At 29.9% G+C, this 19,102-nt stretch overlaps 1 protein-coding gene across 1 annotated transcript; it reads left to right on the top strand.

The window, feature by feature from the left end:
- The first annotated feature begins 1,735 nt into the window (after window positions 1–1,735).
- On the top strand, window positions 1,736–15,288 carry LOC149906910 (uncharacterized). The gene is made up of 6 exons (XM_090103848.1): window positions 1,736–1,888; window positions 8,284–8,447; window positions 9,652–9,868; window positions 12,866–12,993; window positions 14,467–14,650; window positions 15,236–15,288. The coding sequence occupies exons 1-6, from the start codon at window positions 1,837–1,839 to the stop codon at window positions 15,286–15,288; spliced, it is 798 nt and encodes a 265-aa protein (XP_089959974.1). The 5' UTR covers window positions 1,736–1,836.
- The last annotated feature ends 3,814 nt before the right edge of the window (window positions 15,289–19,102 follow it).

Raw genomic sequence — 19,102 nt, 5'->3', positions numbered from 1 at the left:
AGTCTGTTGATGGATTTTCAAATGAACAGATACAAACGGAAATATTTATTTATAAGTATTTTAATACTTACATCAGTGTATTCAAAATCTGTAAAGTTAAGAGTTTAGTGCGTGTATGTGATTCCCTATAGAGCTAAAGAAAAACTGCGTATCCATAAAGAAAACAGACCAATTAACTGTGAAACATTGCTCCATAATCTACAAAGAACATCTAACTTTTTAATATCCATTCAACCCATACATTCTATATCGGCCAAAACATACCATCGATCCCATGTCCCTTAGTAATTTTCCACATGGATAATCGGTTCAATTTAAAAATTTTCAATCTCTTTGTGCAGGCTACTTTTTCCCAATATTGTGTTATCTCCACGTTTACTTTAGGGTTGTAATTTCGTCCCTTGTTTTATCATGGGTTATTTGTTAAGCGATATATTCAGTATAGTGGAAGGGTAAGAATTTGAGCAAGTTATTAAAGTGGGCATTCAATGCAAAATACAATGTAAAAGCTTAATATTTTTGTCATAGCTTTCGTTAAACGAATATACGAGTAAACAATTTACACTTTGCTAAGTATCGCACCTTTACAAACTAATATTTAATTGTCATAAAAACTAAATATACCAATGTTTAAGGTTATTCAATGATTTCTGATTATTATTTGGTATCATTGTCCAAACATTCAGCAGTCCGTGCAAAGTTCTCATGTCATCGAGAACAATTAAAAATGAGTTTAATTTGAATTGTAACAGTTCTTTAGTTTTAACCGAAAAGCGTTACGTAACTCATTAAACAAAACGCTTTGTTATTGCACTACATTGTCTATTAAACCTAAAATCATTTTGAGGATTCGCCTTAATTACTACCCGTTCAATCAATTAGTGTGCACCGTCTGATCATTACGCCTATTATTTTTTAAGGCACTCCACCCAGTTTAAAATGAACCTGCACAACTATTACGTCCTCGAACAATCGCTCCAATTAAGTACGAATACGGTCTATGATCGTAAACGAAGAGGTCGCTTTAAATTGGACATTATTCATCAGTACATTCGTTTGTGTCGGGATTGGTCATTTATGCAAAATCATGAACTGCATGGAATTGTATTTATCGATGCGGAATAAATCGTGTAGTGAGGTGTGGCATTAATAATCCATGTTTCGTTGCGAATGCTCATTAACTGGCATCCGAATATGCCCTACATACGGGGAATAATAATATTTTTTGGTCGATATTATCTCGTAAGTATGAGCTCCATGAATCATTACTGTATATAAGTCGAGTATTAATGAAAATAAATGTGTCTTTTCATTAAAATTCAGCTTCTGAATTATATTAATATGCTTGATATAACATAAAAAATAGTCCGGTATTAATATTTTAAAAACATTGTAATATTAATTAAACTATACTATGAGTAAATTTAAACTCTATCTTATAAGAAAATATTGTAACAATTAACAAACAAGATGAAAGCTCATATTATATACAATAAGATGTAATTTTATTATTAATTATTATTGTCAGGCTTATAACAAGATTTGATTATTTACATTTACATTACACATACATACATATATGACATATGTTATACGTAACTCATTCTAATGCGGCAAAACCGCATCCATTAAAATACTGTCAATACAAACGAGCACACCCACATTGGTCGAAGGGACTTTAATAAATTTTCATTGTCGGCGCGCGCGCACTCATAAATGGATACCTACTACTTACAGTATTGTCAAAACTTCGTTGTAAAATGAACGTGTTTTAATGTTTACTGTACTATTGTGTGATCTCTTTAATCAGTGACTGTAACAATTAAATCTATTGTGATGGCTTCTAAAATGGGTAGTAAAAATGTGGCTCAAGCTTTTTTGTTGCTTGGTAAGTAATTTAACTCTCTTTAAATGAATCATATTTCAACTAATTGGTAATTAACATTATGATTAATTTTACATATCGATACATGCATATAATAATATGTGAATTCTTGAATAATAATATGATAAGCACAAAATATTTCAAAATGACTTCTATGACATCACGTGGTCCGTTCCAAGCTTTAACGTACCCATCCAGTGTAACAATTGATAGGTCTCGGATTATATCTCAAGCTAACTAATAAGAGACAGTGTATCAAAGGCTTATCTATTAACTACTACTACTATGATTACGCCCGTAAAGGAAAGTTCCTTGATGTATTAAAATGTGAGGGAAATCTGGCTTAAATTTTTTACACCTATAATAATTATTGGTCAATGGAAAAAGAAATATTTTGTTTTTTTTTTCAACATACATTTATATACAATTACTTAATGCTATGCCTATAATATAACAATAAAAATTTCCCGACCGTACGTTCGTATCATCTTCAATATAAAACTAAAATAGTTAATGTTCATTTTATTTTAAATCTAGCGTCATTTTCAGATGATCCTAAAAAATTTTACAAGTAAAAAGGTGAACGTTAAATTCTCTTTAAAAAAATTGTCTTAAGTTCGTCTCACTAATATCACAAATCATAACTTTTCAACGTAAAATTGTAATTTCAAGAGCAAATTTAAAAATAATAATCGGACATCAATTTAATTTGATTAAAATAATTCTAGAATTACTGTTTTGTAAATTTTTAATGATGAGACTTCATTAATTAAAAAATGTATCTTAAGTTAATGTTCAGAAATGATAGAGCTGATAGCTCTACTACTAACGAAATTTAAAAAAAAGTCTTTCAATTTGTATGACATTATGTATTTAAATAAGGGCCGATTTTTCAATGCTTGGTTAAAAGTTAAAACTTATCCGTCCAATAAAGTATTACACGATAATATTAAAATGTCACGTAAACTGTAAAATAAGGCCAAGTAGAATACGTTTTTAAAATGGTAGTTTTATACATTATTCGACGAATAAGTCCACGGATTCGACGAATAAGACCAAGGATTGAAATATCAGCCCTAAATGTAGCGATTAATCTAAACACAGATAAAAATGATATAGAAGAAGCTATTCTATTTTAAACTGAATTTATAAACCAAGTTTATATTTGCTAAATAATTATAGCAGCTATTGTTTACTCCCTTCACGAAAACTTAACGCATCTGAAGCTTTTGAGGCATCTCAGTGTAAGGTATGAACGTCTTACAAAGCGGTTTGTGAAGAATATCTTAAGAGATATTTTGCAAAATACTTGCTCTTAATAATTACGATTTTTAACGTTTTCATGTTTGAATAAACATGATTTATAAGTTTTTAGTAGAGAAAATACTTTGTCGTGTGTTATTTTCGCACAATGATATAAATTAAAAATATTACATAAAAAATAAAATGTTTGCCAAAATTGTATAATCAAACCTTAAAGTCATCTTTATCAGTCAACCGATTGAGTAGATACAGGAAGAAATATAACAATTAATTATAATATACTAACTTCTTATGAAAATTGTATGACATAATATTTCGTTTACCAGCTCTTATTGTCCACTACCTACTCAAAAAGTATCAATTTATATTTTGATCATTTTCTATTTGCTGTAATACATCACAAGGAAAATGTACATATTCATTTTCCTGGAAAACTCATTCCTTCTCAATTTCCATGGAATATTTGTGGTTTCTTTAAACGCGAAAAACTATCTTCGATTCCAATGCAGAAACCTTACAGGTAATAAGTTCTTTAGTACAAGTATTTTTATAAATATTAGCAGATATAAATGGAGATAATTTTTCCCATACATATATGTTGCAGATGTTGCCTTAATCAATGTTAATTGAAGCCAATTACTTAAGTCAAGAACGACTGTAAAGGGACTATTATAATTGCACTCAACTTTTAATGGCGAACATAAAAAACGCATTTGCCTAACGAAAACTTGATAAATACATATTAAAGCTTTGTGATTTAAGTTCTTAATTTTTTATAGTAATGAAAAATTTGTTAATAAATTAGTGGAATATTTTATAAAATGGCTGAAGCAATTATTTTAAAATGTTTTTCGATGTTTAGATAGGCTTTATATTTTGAATATATGTATATTTACTTAATTACTTGTAATAATCTTTTGGTGTTTTGATAATATTCTGTATTGTAATAAAATAATATGTAATAGCATTGTAGGTCCTTAGTAATCTGATAGCGATGAATATTTACTTTGGATCTCTTTAAATTTATTTGCGTTTTCCTTATGGGTCAGGAGATAGTTTCGTTTCACATATACTTACATATTTAATTGTGGGATTATCTTCTTGGATATACTTATTAAATGTAGCTTTAGCCTCAAATCAATTATCAATGCGGGTCAAAGAAAGTCAGCATTTTATATTATAAAAAGCCATAATAAGTAACGGAAGATTTTATTAACTACGAACAATGATTGCAATTACTTGAATCAATAACCAGACATCTAATTATAAGTATCCTGCTTTAATTCAAAGCCAAGCGGGCATCCGAGCTTTTAGATTGTCAAATGGAGGTTGATTACACAAGCAAAGGGAATGCCTTAACCGCAACACTAGTTCAATGTTTCTCTTCAATTGATAATAGAAAATAACCTTTAATAACGTATGAATAAGTTATTTATTAGTCGAATATGTAAAGCAACTCGTTGTATGATAAAATATACATAACTTACTGCCCGCGATTTTGCCCGCTGTGTCCAAAACCTAATAAAATATATATACTCAAACCTTCCTCTTGAATCACTCTATCTATTAAAAAACCGCATCAAAATCCGTTGCATAGTTTTAAAGATTTAAGCATACATAGGGACAGAGTAGCTGTTTTTTATTAAGTAGTGATAAGATATACTTAACAGTACTTTGACAAAAACCCACTTTTGAATGTCTGTCTCTTACAATTATAATCGCACATATAAACTTATATTTAACCACGATAATTATTTTAATTCGAAGCTTAACTATATAATAAAACAAATACTACGATACATTATTCGATTTGCAATTAATTGTAAATTGTAATTAATTAATTTCAATCACAATCGCGATACATTATCGTCGAGTTGTGCGAGTTTATTGAAATTTGGAGAGCCTTGTGATAAAATATATCTATAGCTATATTGCCTAGGCAGTATATTAACATTGCATAGGAACATAACGAAGCAATTCAATGTGCTGTGAATAGCAGATTTTATTACCATCCTAAATGTGGTAAAAGATTACCACAATATACAAATAAAAGATTCCTACTTCTTTGCCTCAAAAGAAAAATTTAAATTAAATCAAACTAAGCAACTTGTTAGGTGATTATTATTTGTAACATTAGTAGTAATAAAATGTATTATCAAGATTTAGTTCTTCAATATGGTATAGCTATAAGAGATAGATTTGTCTTCCATGACCCATGTTTATCCAAAACTCAAGTATAAAAGTACCATCACTTTTCATTTAACTGCTACCATTTAGTCATCTATTAATGGTTGTACTATCAACATGCGACGTCCTAAATATGATACATTAAAGTATTAAGAGCGAGCAACGCATCCAATTCAGCATATTAAGAAATTTTCAAGTCGTTATTACTCAGCTATGTTGGTTCTTAGAGTCGCTTTTGAAATATTTGCGTTTATTTAATATGGTTAAATTATGATATGAAGAAGATGTAGGTACAATTTGTATTTACAATATGTTTTTAAGCAAAGAAAAGAAAGGGAGTTAGTGTTAAAAGTACTTACATATTTATTTATAATAATAAAGTAGAGACTCTACTCTAGAGAAACAAGAGAAATAAATAATTTTCTCTGTCTATTTTACCAAAAATAAAAATAAAGCACATATCTATATAGATAAATATTACATTTAAATGTGGAAAGTGATCCTATCTTTGGGAAATTTCAAACAAGATTTCTATATTCATCCCTTACTTGTTTTCATATTAATCAGTACAACGATATTTATTTAGAGAAACATTGTCTTTGTCTTTTTTAAATAATGTCTACGTTTATCATCGCATACAAATACTATTTAAAAATACAATTCAGATATTAAAAAAGTATCAACAATTTAATTTCTAAATCTGTATCAAAAAAAAAGGACTAAAGTATTAATAAAACTTGAAATACCATAATGTCTCGTAGACCGGGAGATACTGACACAAAATTTCGAGTCATTTGTAACAGGATGGCGGTTCTACAGGGTTCTTAGTACGCAATGACAAAAAAAAAATGATGGTGTGAACGCTGGTACCGGCGGCTTAGTCGCGTGGGCGTTAGTCGAACTCGTCGGAAAATAGCGAAAGTCAAACGATTTGTAACAGTATGGCACTTATTTTTCCTGGAAGTTTGAGGATCAAAGAATATAAATACAAAATTTCAAAGATCTAGGTGTTGGAAATCTTCACTTATATAAATTAATACTAAATTAATTTTTCAAGTATGACAGCACTTTTTCCCCCTACTAGAAGTATGGCAAATATAATAATGGTCACATTTTATCAAATACTCTCCAAAAATCCAAATGCAATACTGGTACAAAAAGTTTGGCGAAATAAATTTTTTTGCAGATTTTCGGCGGTATGGCGACCATTTGGAATCGTCCGAAAAGTATGGCATGGCGATTTTCGTAAATGGCTGCACGACGATGGTTACCTGTGCAAAAGTTAGCCTGGTACAAATGGTTGAATAATTGTTTTATTTAAATCAACATATTCGCGTCGGTATGGCGGGCTGTAAGTCACACCGGAAAAGTATGGCATGACACTACCGCCTACTTCTTTTTTATGGGCTATCGGTAAATACTAAAATTTTTGTGTTACAAATCGTTTGACTTTCGCTATTTTTCCGACGAGTTCGGCTAACGCCCACGCGACTAAACCACCGATACCAGCGATCACACCATCATTTTTCTTTTTATCATTGCGTACTAAGACCCCTGTAGAACCGCCATCCTGTTACAAATGACTCGAAATTTTGTGTCAGTATCTCCCGGTCTATCGTGACTTATAATTTGACTAATTTAAAAAAATGAAATACAGTCGATGCGCCCGCTTGAGTTCAACAACCTATGATATAAATGGGGTGCTATATTAGTAAAGTCAGATGAACAAACAAGCTTCGATTAAAATTGATATTAAAGCTATGGATAAAACAATATTTTAATCTGAATGTAAATGTTTTGTGTCTATCATATTTGTTCAAATATTTATTTTCCTAATACATATTTGAAAATTGTGGAGGAATGAAATACTCTAAACAAGTTGATTAAATTAAAATATATATAATCAACTGAAAGGACATTAAAATAGTGTTAAGTCGTAAAAAGGATCATGTGAATAAAATGTTCCACAAAACATCTGAAAAGGTAGAGTTTGCACTTCCAAAAGTTCATATATGTACCTACTACATACACAAATATATTCAGTATTCAGTCAACGACAAAATACAAAACTAAGCTACAAATATCTCAATTACATTACAAATTCAATCAAACACATAAACTGTTTAAAAATACGCTACGAGTTCATCATTTTTGATTCCATTCGCTAAAATAAAGGCGCGGCCACACAACGCGTGACGGTGTATTGTAATAATATGTTCACATTTATGCCAACACATTTGCATAATTAATTATTTAATCCACTCCCCGCCGGTTCAACGATTTACTTATGTAAATAAAGCTCTTTCTAAAATGCAAGGGATGCTAAGCCATACTTAGGGTTTAATTTTTAAAAATTAATTGCTTGGCTTTCGCAGGCATTTACGTGTAGGATGTAATTAGATTAGGCAACATATTGGCTTTTATTTAAATAATATAAATATAAAATAATGTGTAAATAATAAAAATTAAAACTTTCGATGACTCTCTATCGTTGAAGCTTGACTTCGTTCGTGCTTAGTTTATAGATATTAGAATCTGTCTTCTTGTATAATGTAAGTAATAACTAGACTACAATAATTATCTTTTAAACAAAGAACCTAATTTAGGAAAAATTGTACCTACAATCCTATCCTATTAATACCTAGAATAAATGCAAAAGTTTGTAGGATGGTTGTATGTATGTAATATGTTGTTTACTCTTTCACGGGAAAATCACTGAAGGTATTTCTATGATAATTAGTCGTATTGTACCTATCAGCTATTTGTAAAAATATAAACGATATAAATACGTCTGCGGTTTCGTCCGCGGGTGTAAACATGCGGCACATCTAGTTACTTATATTTGTAGACCTTCACACATTTACTCACATTTCAAAATATGTAAAAATTGGATCAATATAATATCCCACGTGTAAATACAAATGTAAACAATTGCATATCCATTACAGTTGGAGTATTTACGAGTCAGGCTATAGATGTGAATGTCATCGGAGAATGGAAAGCCGATCTGGGCTGGGAGGTGACCTGTGGTTGGCAGACCTTGCCCAACGACACGCTGCAGTCCGTGAGATTGTACAATAATGGCCAGCAGTTCATGATATTTAGACCAGAAGTAAGTAGAAGATCACTTTTAAAGATTCAGATTGTTATTTCATATTTTTAAAGAGGCAACAGACGCATATTTTTTTCATGGTAAATAGCGTAGCGTAGCGTAGCGTAGCGTATTCAATAGCGTCGCTCATATATTTGTGTAATGAACATCAACTTCTAAAACCATGGATGTATTTGTCATATTAAAGGAAGAGAATCCAAAAATATATCTCTAGGACGAAAACTTGATTACTTATAAGTTATAACATTTTTTTCACATCAAAATGTTTTTATGCTCTCCTAAAATGTAAGGCTTTGCCCCTTGGGCCTTACGACATTAAATTTCCACCTTCGATATTATAACACCAAGAACATTCCTAGGGTGCCTTAGGTTAGGGATACGGTCATTTCTTAAAGGTTTCTTAATTTATTTATTTTTTTCAATATAGAAAGAAGAGAAGTTGGATATTAGTGGTAAACGTTAGATACAGTAACTTTAGATAAAGTAACGTTAGATACAGTAAATAGTGTAGAAATATGAACACACTATTATTTCGCTAATTGGCTAAAAAAATATATCAATTACGTCGAAGACACAATCCATTCTCAGTTTTCACGAATGTTTTCTTCTTAGCAAATAATTAATAATAAACAATACCTACCCAATTAGACAAACACGCATCAATAATTAATTAACTCTCTTTATTATTAGTTATATAAATATAAAAAGCTAAATGGCTCGAGAGCTTTAAATATAATTGACTCCAACTTTATTCCGGCAAAAGAAACATTTTCTAATTGAGTTCTTTTGTAGCGTCTTTGGGGCCATCATTTATTCACTTTTTAAGTGCCTAATACGTCTCATCCGTCTTCCACTGTCGGTTCCTGTTTATTGTAAGAGGGTATGATAGTATAAATAGATGGGATGCCCACAATTAAGCATTTAAATTGAGCATTTAGCTGGCGGTTTGGAAGTCACCCGTGATATGATAGAGTAATAGAGTAAATGTAATTTGGGCACGGTTTTTTGTTTTATTTATTTAATAGAAAGTTATAGAAGACCTTTCATATTTTGCCAAAACCTAAAATTAATAAAATATTATAGTATGCAACTGGTACCTAGGTAGATAAATATAAAAATAAAAGTCATACATAACTTTAATTCATTTACATATTACCAAAATATTTACAATTTCTTATGTCTTATCCTGTATTTAAACTTTCAGAAGCACGGAACCTCTCGAAGCGAAGTCTTCCGAACACCAGAGAACTTTATGAACGTAGACTGCACCACTTCAGCAGACAGGGGTCAGCAGGGGAAGTGTACCCTCATCCTGGAACCTTACCAACCACCGGTGTATGACTTCACATACACGTGTGAAGTTAGCGGAGAGCGACCTATGTTTAGAATGGGGAAGAAAGACTATTATGTTAGGGTTTTAGGTAAGTTCATCCTAAAAAGGCAGCTGAAAGCTACTCACTTCGCTCTGAGGACAGACTCATCTTGCGTGTTCCAAGCCGACGCACAAATTTTTATGGCAAGTCTTTTGCAGCGATATCAGTTAAGTTATGGAACTCTCTGCCATTAAATATTCGTCAAGCCCAGACCACTTCGGGTTTTAAAAATCTTGTGCGACAACATTTTCTTTCCGCTGCTGATCCGGACCAGTAATATCTTATTAACTTTTTATTTTTCTTTTATATTTTCATTAGGTTACAATATGTACATTGTACAATGTACATATAGATGGTATTCGTATAATAATTTTATCTTATTCAATATCAGTGTGTTTCCCTCTAAGTATATATTTATTTATGTTTATTATATAATATGTAATTGGTATGTATATCTGTTTATTTTATTTATGTATATGTATATTTATATATTGTGTATGTATATGTATAGTATATGTGATATTGTATATGGACATGTATTATTTATGGTAGATATATATTATTATTTTTTGTTTTCTTGCTATTAATTATTCTTTTTCTGTTCTCGTCCCGCCAATTAGTGATCATTTTGCTTGTTTACCTTTTACCGTGGTTGCCTGGAAGAGATCACTATTAAGTGATAAGGCCGCCAAAATAGTTGTACTCTGTTCTATGTGTATTGTGTAAGTAGTTCTAAGGCTTCTGTACAACTATTAAAGAGTTAAATAAAAATAAATAAAGGCGACTAAAATACCAGTTTTCAAACATAGAGTTTTCTTATAAGATATTGTTAACTATTAAGCGCGTCACACACGGTGAAGAATTTTATCTTAAGATACTGTTATATTTTATATTACAGTATATTAACGCATCCGGTATCAGCGTTCGGACCAACATTTTTCTTTTTGTCATTGCGTACTAAGACTCCTGTAGAACCGCCATCCTGTTACAAATGACCCACAAAATTAGTATTTGTAACAGGATGGCGGTTCTACAGGGGTGGGTGGTACGCAATGACAAAAAGAAAAATGATGGTCCGAACGCTGATACCGGAAGCGTTAAGATACTGTAATATAAAATATAACAGTATCTTAAGATAAAATATTATAGTATCTTCACCGTGTGTGACGCGCTTTACTCTTTCGTATACCTAAGTACGTCTCTTTTTAGATTCTGATTGAGTTTACAGATAAAAACATAGAGCATGTTTTAACTTGTACACAATATTTTGTAAATCTCATAAACGAATCATCTAGCTCCTTCATCTTCAATAACTATTAAGTACTACAAGTAATTTACCACGAACCAATAAATAGGTAATTAACTGGCATTTTACCCTTATGTATGAATAGTTCTCTTTCCGTTTAATCATCATTTCTCTGCAATAACAATTGCAGTTCTACATTACCCCTTAGTTAATCCATCATTCAAGCTAGACGGCTGTCTCGATTCACATTTTACCAACTCAGTATGACTTAGAGATGGCTTTTATTTCTTGCATGAATGAAATATTTCTAGCATATAATGTATATTCAAATAAACCTACATTTAGAAACTCTATTTCAAAATGCTCTAGAATTACAACATTACCTGTAACTATGTATATTAGACTATCTAGACTATAATTAGACTATCATGGAGCGATATAGGTATACTTACATATTTTCTCTAGCTTTCGATAACATAAAATAATTTAGAACAATACTTGTAACTAAAAGCAAAAAGGTATAAAAAAGTTACTTACAAAAAATACCGGTAGTAACAGGATCTTTTCGTAAATTTTAGGCAAAATTTTAAATGAAAGGGCGCATAACTCTCTACGGAATTATTTTGTGTTGTAAATTTTAAATTTAAAGTTAAAAACAACTTGGCAACAGAAGATATCATATTCATCTACTTCCTATATTTTTATGGGAGCCATATTTTATCGAAAAAGAGCATGTTCATAAAGTTGAATTACTTAATAATTCGAATCAATTCAATAAAATTTAGTGTAACGTAATACAATTAGCTCACTTATTTATATTTAGTACCACAAACGTATTGTGGTCTGCTCGATACAAATCACACGGTATTTACCGCAAATTCATAGAACATTGGTGTTAAATCGTACTGCAGAATATTAATTTAATACTTGGCTTTTTTACGCAAATGACAAAAGATTTGTTGCGGTATGTTATTATTATCCGTGCTCATTTAACTTTGACCAAATATTCAAGAGTAGATAAGATAATTTAAAAACCTTAACTGATTTTGATACCTACCTAAGGAAAACGTAACAGTATAGTGTAGATAGGTACCTACCTATTATCACGTAGTATATTATTATTAGTCTGTGCCTATTATAGTGATATTCGTGATCTAATAACTATTTTATTATTATTTATTAATCTTAGCTGTTAAAGAAACTTGGTTAGAATGTTGGGTAATAGGTAGATGATACCTATCATATCAATAGTGTATCTGAAAACCAATTATTTTAACTGTATTTTCCAATTTTAATCCTTCTCCCTACGAACTTTTTCAAGCAAGGCTTAACGAAATATCCATAAAATTTCCCTATTTCACTCTCGGGTCTTAACTGCACTTTACTTGTATGAGTATACTCTCTCGGGCGCTATCAACGGTGTAACCTATTTCTAAACTGTAGGCCAACTTATCTTTTCGTTCATCACATTGAATTCAGTTCAACGCTACCGAAAAACCACACGAGGTCAAGACACAAGACCTTCCATTTAAAGAAACTCATATTCAGGCAATCTAAATGTACTTTGGGAAGGAAATCCGAATAAAAGAGCTTATAATATTTACTTGAAACTTGTAGGTTGAATAAAAAAATAGAAATAGGTTTAGCCCTTAATTGCGTGAAAAGCCTTAGATATTAGTTAATAATAATAATATATTTTAGTCTTATTATAGGTACTTAATAATATATTTAATGAAGAACATATCAGTAAGTTGTAAAATTTCATCAATTGATTGCTAATTTGATCAAAACATTTACAGTACCACCTTCACACGCCGTGTTGCACGTGAAAGCTCCAGAAAACCCATCATCTCCAATCGTGACTTTAAACTGTTCGTCTACTGGCCTCCCAGCGCCATCTTTGTCTTGGACCGTTGGGGGTGATAAGGTATGGCGGGAAAAGTAGCTGATGAATAATTTAATCCAGTCTGTAGGTATTTATGCTCTACAAAAGGTGGCGTAGAAAATGTTTTGAAATGATATTGTTTAGGTATGAAAGGTTAATCAAAATCCAAGTTTTCGACCTTGACGGACCCAGGCGCTAGCCGCCATCTTGAATTAAAGGTGCTAAAATTAGGTATATTTTAAATAACTTCTCAATTGTTTACTAAATCACAAAAGTGTCTATGAGGGGTTCAAAGAAGACAAAATTACCTACATTTTTTTCATACATGATTATTCTGTAAGTTTTAAAGGTAAAAAGTTACAAGCGTCGGAAATAATAATATTTACAGAAATCATATAATTTTAATTTTGTTTAAAAATTGTACAGCTATCATTTTTTAATTCTCTTTGATGGCCCGGGCTGGTTAATGGTGGCTTCTTCATTATCGTCGCTGAAATTTTCTGTTTCATTGTCTGTATTTTTAGTTTCCAACCATGAAATTTCGTCATCATGACCAGAAGAAATCGAAGACGCTGGAGCACGCTTTCTAGTAACTTTTTACGGAGGGGACATGGATAAGGAATCCTTAGAAGATATCCGATATGAACGATTCATAAAGTTATCAATAAAAAGTAAATTTAATCGACGAAATTTCATGGTTGGAAACTAAAAATACAGACAATGAAACAGAAAATTTCAGCGACGATAATGAAGAAGCCACCATTAACCAGCCCGGGCCATCAAAAAGAATAAAAAAAGATTGCTGCACAATTTTTAAACAAAATTAAAATTATATGATTTCTGTAAATATTATCATTTCCGTCGCTTGTAACTTTTTACCTTTAAGACTTACAGAATAATCATGTATGAAAAAAATGTAGGTAATTTTGTCTTCTTTGAACCCCTCATAGACACTTTTGTGATTCAGTAAACAATTGAGAAGTTATTTAAAATATACCTAATTTTAGCACCTTTAATTCAAGATGGCGGCTAGCGCCTGGATCCGTCAAGGTCGAAAACTTGGATTTTTATTAACCTTTCATACCTAAACAATATTGTTTCAAAACATTTTCTACGCCACCTTTTGTAGAGCAGAGGCTTTTACATTTCCCCACAGACTGGACTAATTATAGTACTGTTAGAATTTTCTGGTTATTATTATTGGGGGGTGTATTTCGATACTTAGTCATAATATTACCTACTTTGTCTATAGAAATAATAGTTATTTTCTATGCTCTAACATATAGAATGATAAGGGTCTGTAATTAGTAAGCACTTATTTTAATGCATCACTTTCAAAGTCATGATATTTGTATCATATAAATTATTATTATTGAACTTTTAGCAGATGGCTTAAGTTATATGACTTAACTGATTTTAATTGTCTATTTACTAGTTACCTATGTATACTATAAGAGTATTCAACACACACAAATATAGCCCTAACCACTATGTAAATAAAAAACAAAATTGCAGGTCCAAGCAGATTTCACCAAACGCGATTGGAACGCAACATCAAAACTCTGGCAGTCCTGGTCCACACTATCCTTCACTCGGTCTGGTGACTCCAATACAGCTACATGCTTACCTGAAGTTAAATCTAATAACGAGACGATTAGGGGAAAACCCGCTGTGTATAATTCTGCTGGAAGTTTGCATAGTAATTACTTATTGATATATTGTCCTATAATTTTTCACTACATAGTATAAAACAAAGTCGCTTTCTCTGTCCCTATGTCCCTATGTATGCTTAAATCTTTAAAACTACGCAACGGATTTTGATGCGGTTTTTTTAATAGAACGAGTGATTCAAGAGGAAGGTTTTAGTATATAATTTATTAGGTTTTAGACAAAGCGGGCGAAGCCGCGGGCGGTAAAGTAGTACTTTAATAATATAAAGTTAAATAAATTATTTGTTTGAACGCGCTAATCTCAAAAACTACTGAGCCGATTTCGAAAATTCTTTCACCGTTGGATATGTACGGTATCTCTGAGTGCTATAGGGTATACTGGGCGGGCATTAGTTATGTAGTTTTAATTTATTCACGAATGCTATTTTCAGTACCGACTTGTAAAAGACAATTCCGAAATATTGATAAAAATATTGATCTTAATTCTTGGATTTGAAATTACTAATTATGCGTGTTCTTACTTCTAATAAATGCAAATAAATCCTGTCTAGAATAATAGAAGAAACTATACTGAAATAAATGCAAAATTCTATATAATGTATCTATTTTTACAGGTATCATAAAATTAACAGTCTTCACCATGATGATCCTGCACCGATTGAGCTGATACAAAGGGATTTCAAAATGGAAGTTACTTAATACATAAAACACGTTTTCCAGTTATTGTTTTTATTTTCATAGTACATCGTTGTAAACGATTTCAGTTGAAGTTACTTGGGTTACCAAATAAATGGCAATACAAAAACAATTAGAATGATATTTGGTAAGAGACAATCCAATGTAACTATAACTTTATTATTGCAAAGCAAAATAGAGGCTTATAGATTATAGAAAATTATTGTTGTGGTAAAAATACAAGAAATTCGGTTTATATATTCCCTTCTAGGACATTTATTCAAAGGAAGAAAAAAGATAGCCATAGTAAGTTATTTCATTCAAAAGTGCTTGTCAATTTTTATGATAGAAAAATCGGTAAAAATTTCACTTCGTATTAATTATTATTAAAATTCCTCTATTTTGCTTTGCTTTATTGTCTATAAGATATATATACATTTTACATACTTTCGCGCTCATATTTCTTAAAATAAATGTACAAATAATATAAGAAATTGCATTATGTCTTCCGAAATTTAACGATAAAACGTTGCACATCTCAAATTTTACTTCTTTTCTATTCTGATTGTAATATGTATTTTAATACATCTTGTAAAATATTTAAATAAGAATTAGAGTGAGAAATTCTTCCCCTCAGTATTGCTTTATTCGATTTTAACTAGTAAGATTAGGAGCAACAGAAATATAAATATATAAGACCGTCCAAATCATCAAAAAGACATCTGAATTACATGTGAATACTCATTATTATTTATTGCATAGCTATTATTTAAAAAGTGATCTTAAAAAAATGTAAGAAGAATGTGCAGTAGAAATGTACTATAATCCCACCGAATTCGAATGCAACTTAATTTATACAAATAAACTGAGCGCGAAAGTACATCTACAATTATTTGGCATTTTTATATTGTTATACAATATTACTGTGACTATAGAATTATGCATACATTGTATATTTATTCGAACACCAACAGCACAAAATAGAAATCATTTATACAATAGAAAATGTATGTGCGTTATTCGTAGCGACTTAAAATAATTGTATCTATATACAAAATGTGAATAATAAATATTTTTGGACGAAACACGTAATATATAATTAATTAATATCCTTGTTATGAGAAATTCAATTCTACCTAATATTTATTGACTAGAGTTTACTACCGATCTAAATTCGAAGGAACGATAAACTTGCGTTACATTCATTACACGATATATGAAGATATAATTGAAGTTACAATTGAGGATATAGTTTGATATAAGAACCATTTTGTGAAGGTAGGTCAGCTTAAAGATTTATTGATGTTTGAGTCAATTCAATTTGGTAGTTTTACATGATTTAAGATTTTAGCTGTCCTCAATAGTGAAAATAAATTACTGACGTAAAGATAAATTATATTATATTGTCAATAACTTATTAAAATAAATAAATAAAGTGGTCACAAATTCTTTCTTCATTGTGAAGATTCATTATAATTATATGTATAAGTAATGGTGAATTTATAATTAATAAAAAACATATTCCTTTGAGGATCAAAACCCATATAAATAATAGATAGATAGAAAGTGTAAGAAAATTTTGTTGAACGCATCTTCAGCCAACCTATCTTCCTTATCAATTTCGTAAATTCAATTCTTGAATTGTATTTATAATATTTACATTCACCTTTTAAATGGGACATTCAATATTATATTCATATTAATATGTATTAATATATAACTAGATAGATAATAAAAAAATTATTAAATTATGCATTATGTCAATTGATTCAAGCATTTATAAATGGATTTTATCGCATAAATCAAACTTAATACCCGTATTAGAAATATAGGAAAGAAAATTGAACAGTTTTAAGTATATTTAAAAAAGTTTCTTCAAGACCTTAGTTTATTAATTTTATTCTGTATTTTCTATTCAAGTATTTTAAATTATTGTGATTATTCAATACATTTGGATTAAACTATTTTATTCGAGAGTAATTTGAAGATTCGACAATATCGTCGTTTATTTTACACAATTTGATTACGCACTAATTAGAAATTTATATTCCTCTCATTAAGATGTCTAAGATGTCCATCTTAATTTATAAAATTAATGTTTTTAATTAATGACAATTATTAAGCCTTCGATACAAAAAGAAAATGAGCACCACAAGCTGCGCATGCGCTTGCTGTTCCAAAGAAAATAAATGAAATTTTCAAATTTATAAATATTTATATACTTACCAGTGTAAAATCAAATATTTATTAAGCCCCAACTTACCTAGCATATAACCAGTAATTTAATTTTACCGGTTAAAAATAGGTTTTAAGTCAACCAATGACAGCTCAAAACATAAGTGACGTAAGTGTCACTATGTATTAATGATTTGATATTTATAATGAATGAAAACTACTTTATTATCACAGTACCTTCTTTCTATACCTTTCTCTGTCGCACCTGTATATTTAATCCATACTTCGGGTTAAAATCCCTTGAAATTTTACGCTTTTTCTCTTATATTATCATTCTTTTACAAGTCTTTCGTTTCCCAAACCTCACTTTTCGAATTAAAACAGATCTAAGTTAGCTAGCCGTTGGACTAGTTGCCTTTCTAGACAAAACATTGAAATTAAAATTACAACTTTTAATGAAAGTACCACATTTTGTGCGTCACACTTACCAAAATATTCATATTGTATTTACTTAGAATACAATTACTTAATGATTAAAAAAATAAATGCAACGGAATGTATAGACTAGTTTTTTGGCATATTTTGTGACTAGATCATAAGACATAGAGGGTAACTCAAAATTAAGAGCTTTTAGTTGAACAAACAATTTCTTGATAACTTGATATAGTGATATTGCTACTTTTTTTAAATTTTAGAACAGATCAAATAATTTTTCTATTTAAAAACCGAGGGTAGTTTTGAAAACTGTGATATGACATTTTTATAGCAATTTCACATGAATTTAAGAAGCAATATAATAAAATTAATGTTATATATTGATTATAATTCCAAGAATCAGCACCTACATATCTACCAATCACATTTATAGAATATTTATACTACCCGCATTAACACCAAATTATTTTATTGTATTTGGCCATTATTATTTTAAACGTTATTAGAGCCATTATTATATTTAAATTATTTTTATACGAGGGATTATGTACATGGAAAAAACTCAAACTTCTGTAAAAGTTGTTCTGAAAACACGAATTATAAAGATGATAGTAATTTCTATTTTTTTCTTACTATGAGAGATAAATTGATTAGCAATACTTATTTATGTATTGTAAATTTAACTTCAACCACATTAACAGTACAATATTTGAATTAAATAGAAACTTAATAGTTTTTCAACGCACTAACCGTATCTGAAATATGCGTTATTTTCAAAGACTAGAGTTATTATTTATAATAAGAAAACGTTTACATTCAATATTATTATACATTTAAAATTATTGTGCTATTAAAACTATAAATGTAACAAGAAGTAAATAAAATACTTCGATTAAAAGACACTTAATGTAAAATAGACGGAAAAATATATAATAATATCTATTTAAGTATATTATGTAAATAAGCAAATATTATGTTTTAAATACATATTTTAAATGAATAACGCCAACATCCCTGACAACCAAAACTCGAGCCGCTGTATTTTGATCAAAATTTAGTACTTTTACAGCCATTTCGGAGAATCAAGAAATATATTAGAAAAAATATTCCTATTTTCACAGAAAAAGAAATAGTAAAAATTACATATATATTACTCAGCGAATTCCTGGGTGTATTTGTTAATAGGATAGGCAAAA

The sequence above is a fragment of the Colias eurytheme genome, chromosome 7 (assembly GCF_061535395.1).
Source record: "Colias eurytheme isolate Ceu_HAF_F1 chromosome 7, ilColEury1 Martin Lab GWU primary, whole genome shotgun sequence".
NCBI classification, from domain to species: domain Eukaryota; kingdom Metazoa; phylum Arthropoda; class Insecta; order Lepidoptera; family Pieridae; genus Colias; species Colias eurytheme.
This window is presented reverse-complemented; position numbering and strand designations above follow the sequence as displayed.